Source organism: Crocodylus porosus, unplaced genomic scaffold (genome assembly GCF_001723895.1).
Source record: "Crocodylus porosus isolate Cpor-Errol unplaced genomic scaffold, CroPor_comp1, whole genome shotgun sequence".
NCBI classification, from domain to species: Eukaryota; Metazoa; Chordata; order Crocodylia; family Crocodylidae; genus Crocodylus; species Crocodylus porosus.
In genome coordinates this window covers 81,102,804-81,108,666 of record NW_017728943.1, presented here as the reverse complement: position 1 = coordinate 81,108,666, position 5,863 = coordinate 81,102,804, and the positions used below count along the sequence as shown (strand labels likewise).

The 5,863-nt window shown below is 47.8% G+C and overlaps 1 protein-coding gene across 1 annotated transcript in view; it reads right to left on the bottom strand.

Annotated features, from left to right (window-relative positions):
- The window catches only part of AARS2 (alanyl-tRNA synthetase 2, mitochondrial), a 32,623-nt gene that overhangs the window by 3,065 nt on the left and 23,695 nt on the right, over positions 1-5,863 (bottom strand). Inside the window, exons 14-19 of the mRNA XM_019549640.1 lie at positions 5,652-5,792; positions 4,764-4,901; positions 4,199-4,308; positions 2,595-2,703; positions 985-1,107; positions 764-874 (exon numbers count right to left, since the gene is read on the bottom strand). Coding sequence (XP_019405185.1) covers positions 764-874; positions 985-1,107; positions 2,595-2,703; positions 4,199-4,308; positions 4,764-4,901; positions 5,652-5,792 — 732 coding nt within the window. The remainder of the gene's footprint in view (positions 1-763; positions 875-984; positions 1,108-2,594; positions 2,704-4,198; positions 4,309-4,763; positions 4,902-5,651; positions 5,793-5,863) is intronic.

Sequence of the window (5,863 nt, the reverse complement as noted above, 5' to 3'; positions counted from 1 at the left end):
GGGGGGCTTTCAATTTAAGTCACAGATTTTGGGGGTTTATCAGAGAATTTGTGATTTTTTTTTAATCAGAGAAGTTGAGATTTTTTATCAGGAAAAACCAGGATCTCTGTTAATTAGGCACTGGTCCTTTGCTTGAAAGAGATACTAAATCCTTCAGCTACCTGAAGAGAAGATTAAGTCATCAAACCTGCATGCCTGAAATACAATCAGATTAATTACCAAAATAGAGGATGCAGCTATGGCAATAAGAGCAGGGCCCAAGGGTCCAAATTCTATTCCCTGCCCTGCCTTTGCCTTGCTGTGGGGCCAGGTGATAAAGACACACCTCAGCTTTGTGCCTCAGTTCACCAGTAGTCTTGCAGGAGGCATATTTACCTCCCTTCCAGTGGGGTTGTGTTGGGAAATCAGCAGCTGCTTAGGGTTGTCATGAAGCTCTCCAAATTCTCAGCCCAGAAAGGAGTAGAGATTTTGCAGAGGGTGAAACGTCAGGCCCATCATATAAAATTAATGACTGACTAAGTTTAGACGAACTGGTCACAAGAAGCCCAACCAAGAGCATCTTTGTGTGCCAGCTGCAATAGCATTCTGCTTTCCCCAGCATTTCAAGGGGATCTGGATTCTTAGCAAGGTTGCTCTTTAGCATATAGAACTGCTAGGGTTTCCTTGGAAGGAAGATCAAACCCAAAGAACCTGCCTGGCCCTCTACTGTAGAGCAGTTTGGTGCCATAAGCAGGCTGCTGAGCCCTGGCTGCTGCATCCTCACCTGACTGATTTCCAGCTTCCTAATGGCCGTGTTTGTAGCTCGCTGCAGGGCTTTGAGGACGGTCTGTAGTTCTCTTCTCTGCCACTGGGGCATTGCAGTGGTGTCCAGCTCCTGTGGGGCAGGGGAAAGAGTTACGTCAGCTACTTAACCCCCACATTTACACTTCCTAGGGGAAAGATAGACAGACAGACATCCTTCTGTATGAGGAACACAGCACTCACTTTGATAAAGCAGCCCACCTCCTTAGAGAGGTTCTGTATCTCAGGGAGAGAGGAGTTTCCTCGCTTCACTCTCACACAGAGAGAGTCTACTTCTGCAGCCAGGCGCTGGCCTACTTCCCGGGCCTAGAAGAGTGACAAAACAGGCCATCAGAAGATATGCTGCGTAAGAAAGGTAATAAATAGGGCCAGGTCTGTTTTGTTGGCTGGTTGGTGGAAGGCTCCCAAAAAATAGCTGATTAAAGGGTTTGAGCCTTAATGACCAAAAAACTTTTGTTTGCATTTTAGTAGTGATGAATTATTGGGTGTATTTATGCTGGTGCTACAGAGGATGGAGGAGACAATCCTCCCCCTCAATCTGTAATTGCTCAAAGATGAAGAGTGAGCACCCCACAGGTAGGCTTCTTCAAGAACCACACTTAAATGCCTGGCAGTGATCCCAGGCCTTCCTGGAAGAAGCCAAGAGCCCCACTATTGTTCTTTTTTTCACTAGCCTGTACTAGTGAAGGCTTTACAGGGAGAAGCGCCTGCCATGTCCCTTCAGGCAAATCCTCCCAAGAGCCAACACAGGCTTGTATCATGCCTTCCTGGAGTTGCTCAGCACTGGCCTGGACACAACACCTCAGTGAGGGGCATTTCTCCTGAAGATACTCCTTAGTCTCAAAGCTCAGAGTACAGTCTCTCTACGGTGCCTGACTCAGAAGGAAGGAAAAACGATTCTACTGGACTCTGGGCTCATCCTGACCTGAGGTGGCAGAGGAGGAAGCCCTGGGTTTTGTATCTGGAGAGCAAAGGGCATTATGGAAGAGCAGGCACAGAGCGGGAAAGATGCTCTGCCTGGCAAGGGTTAAGTTTCTCTGACTTCTGTGCTAGTGACCTCTCTTGGATGGTTAACATGTGCAGCCCCCACTGCAAACTGCTCGCCTCAGCACTAAGCACAACAATAACCTGTGTGGGACACAAAACAGCAAGGGGTGGCTTTGGGTCAGTGCTTCCAGCAAGCAAGGCAAGCGTGCCCCACAATCTGCTGCAGGGGAGGGTCTGGTCAGGAATGTGGCTACACAGGGGAAAGTCAGATAGCAAGCCCTGCTGTCAGGCACTCAGCCACATAAGGACATCTCATGTACGAAGCAACCAAGCCAGATGGACCAGTCAGCCAGGACCTTTATTTAGGAGTCAAAGACCATACACAAAGAAGCAAAATCTTTTTGATTGGAACTGCTCTCCCCTTAGCACAAGGAATCAGCAGTCAGGGACAGCTGTGACAGACAGGAAATGAAATTAAGCCACAGAAGGTCAAACCTTTAACTCCTACTTAGGTACCTGGGTGAGATCCCACCTGCAAGAGTGAAAGGTTTCCTCCTATTTTGGCTGAGTTCTGGCAGAGGCAGGGGAGGCATAAGCGGCACTGCCAGAGCAGTGTGGAGAGGTGAGGGATGAGGTACAAGTCATGGGTGATGTAACCTGGCAGACTTGTGTGGGGGAAAGGAGCAAGACTAGGCACAGAAGCAGGTACTGCAGGTCAGGACTGAACAGCAGTTTACAGTGTGGGTGTGTGCCTGCTCCCTAGACTTCTGCACCACAAAAAGGATGTTTTAGCCTCTCCATCTCACCTGCTTGGCCTGCTCCCCAGTGACAGCAATGATACGACTGATCCCTTTAACCAGCTGATGCTCAGAGATGACGGTCAAATCCTGGATAGCTCCTGTTTTCAGTAAGTGCCTGTGAAATGGGCAGAGAGAGGAAAAGAAAGGGCAAAGAGTCAGGACATTTGCATCATCCATATTCACCCTGGGCTTGCTATCACAAGACAGAAGGGATTCTGGACAACACCATATTCCGTCCTCTGCTACCACAGGCAACTCTGCCATACTATCTAGCTCAGGAACTGATCAAGCTCATCTTAAGCCCTGCTAAATTGCCTGCTCCCACTACTCTGATTGGAAAGCTGCTTCAAAAGCTGACTCCACTGATGCCTGGAAACCTAATTTTTGGCCAAAATTTATTTATGGACAGTTTACACCCATGTGCTTTTGTTCCAGCTTCATCTTTTAACTTTACTTATAGCTCTTCTCTCCTCCCTGGTATTTACAACCCATGTATGTTTATAAAGAGCAGTCATATTCCCTCTCTGCCTTCATTTCTCTAGGCTTTTAGTCTCCTCTCATTGCACAAGCTCTCCACTACCTTTATCATCCTACCAACCCTTCTCTGCACCTGCTTCAGTCTGAATTCATCTTTCCTGAACAGGGGTCACCATGACTGCACAAGACTCCTGGCGAGGCTTGATCTACTGCCACATATAATGGCAATAGATCAAGATTAAAACCTCCCTTCTCTATTGGAAAAACCTTGCTCAGTGCATCCCATTGGCTTTTTTAACAGCTGTCTCATAAATCATCCTTTTGATCAGCTAACGGACCCAAGTTTTTCTGCTCCTTTGTTGTTCCTCACTGATAAGCCCCCCAAGCTCATGAAGTAGCAACAAGAGCTCCTGCTAATGCAATGATCTTGCATTTGGCACTTTTAAAGTTATCCTCTTTCTACTTCTCTAGCCCTCAAGACATCCAATTCTTTCTATAAGGTCCTGCCCTGTTTGGCAATGCCTCCTAATTGCACAACATCCTCAGAATTCGTTAGAATATGCCTAGTTTTTCTGCCAAGGTGATCAATGAAAAAATATTAAACATCCACACCTCAGTCAGCATTCTGACTGCCAGCAGAAACCTCCCTCTCAAGTGAGAGCTCTGTAATCTGCAGTTTGCCTGGCATTTACTTTACATCACAGGCAGCCCCCTGAACTACGAAATATGGCTGGGTAGAATAGTACTTTGCATTCCAATACAGCCTTTTTTGTCCAAGGCCCTCCAAATTCCCTGTAGACAGTCTTCTTAGTGCAACAAGATCATTTTTCCACTGTTGCTGATAGGGAAACTGAGACGATGCAGAGAAGGGATGTTAATCAACTATGGTCATATAGTTGGAGTCTGATTATCTAGCTCATTAGACTGCCAGGTGTGGGGAAGCCCCCTCCTGGCAATCTAACCATTAAGCAACTTTCCTGCCCACCCTCTCAGGAGTGTAAGTAGAGACTGTGCAGAGATTCTCACTCAAATCCTGGATGCAGGGAAGACAAGCTAGAGGCATCAGAAGCACCCCCAAAACCCACCCTTTGACTAGAGAGAAAAGGGAAGAACTGATGGGGAAGGGCACTTACGTCCCACAGCACAGCTCCACAGAGGTCTGCATTGCAGCTTGAGAGTTCTGGGTCAGCACAGTGTCTACAGGCACCCCAACAGACACCACCCTTGCTGGATCTGGATACACCTGTGAAAGGAGACAAGGATCAGCTGCAAACAGCCAACAGGGCTTGTTCTGTGTTTCAGTCAACCACTAAGACCTGAGACCATCCCTCCCACTCCAGATTCCACCAGATACAGCTACAGGCAGCCATGAGCAGCTGTCACATACAGGACTCCTGTAAATTAGGATGACAGGTAGACATTAGCCTAAGACAACACCACAATTCTGTCCTCACCTCCCTGCAGCAGGCAGCCTTTTCCACACCACCAGACTATGGCATTCAGAAAGACCATTGCCTGGGTACCCCAGGAGCACACCTCTATTCCCCAGCATCTCTTCTTCATAACACTTTCCTTTCCATGCTCTATTCCATGCACTGGGGAATCCATCATTGTATGTCTCATATAGCTTAAGTGGCTCTTGTTTGTAGCTGCCTTCTGCTGAGGCTTATGAGTTTCCTATCCACCTTCTCATTGTACCTCATCTATGGTCCGAAGTCCCTGAATGCTTCTCACTAGCATCAGAGGGGCTTCTGCCATGTAGACAGCTTCATCTCGTTTAATCACTTCCTGAATTATGCCTTCTATCTCCTGCATCTGCTGCGTGGTCACTGGAGCCTGAGAAAGGAGATAGTCCATCAGCAGAAAACCTCTCCAGAGAGGCACAATTCCAAATGGCATGAAGGAGAAAGTGCTATGTTATGGGGTGGGGGGAAGGTCATGATGTGTCATGGCTCCTGGATTCAATTCCCAGCTTTCCCTCCAACTCTGAGCAAATTGCTTCTCCTCTGTATCTCATTTCCACCCATACTGCATAACTGGGGTAATGAGGACCCTTCTATTCTCTTTTCCTCTGCCTTACTCTTGTGATCTAGGTCAGCATTAATCCAACAGCATTTGTCACATTCTTTAGACAAGGCACTTTTAAATGCTACGGCTTCATTTCTTAGGTGCTCACCTGACCCAATAGCCTTTGTTTCCTGTTTGCATACATCTTTCTTGCACCCAGAAGGATGCTAGTAGTAGTAAACATTGACCAGGAGTAACCCTGAAGTACACCCAACACCTGAAAATAGCAAGCCCAAGTCTTCAAGACACTACTGCTACCCACAAGACCTGCATCCTGTCAACCCCCTTCATCTGTACGACAGCCACCCTCACGCCCACACAGCAGCTGCCAACTGAGCCCCAGCCCCTGCTCCACCTAGGACACAATTAACAATAGGTGAGTGGCCAAGAGGCTCAATGGTTACTTCCCACATAGAAGAATGGAACTGGTGGGAAGGTAGAGGAAGTATCGTTTCTCTAGACAAGTCTCATGCATTCCCATTACTCTTGGGGAATAGCAGTATGTGGGATTTCCATCACCTTAGTACTGAAGTCAAATCGCAGCTGCTTGGCAGTAATGTGGGACCCTCGTTGCTCTGTGCCATCTCCCAGGATGCAGCGGAGTGCAAAGTTCAGCAGGTGGCTGGCAGTGTGGTTCACCATGCAGGCTAGCCGCTGGGCCTGAAAGCAACATACCCTGGGTCAACAAGGAGAGCTGGGAGGACATTACAACACCCCACTATGATTGATGG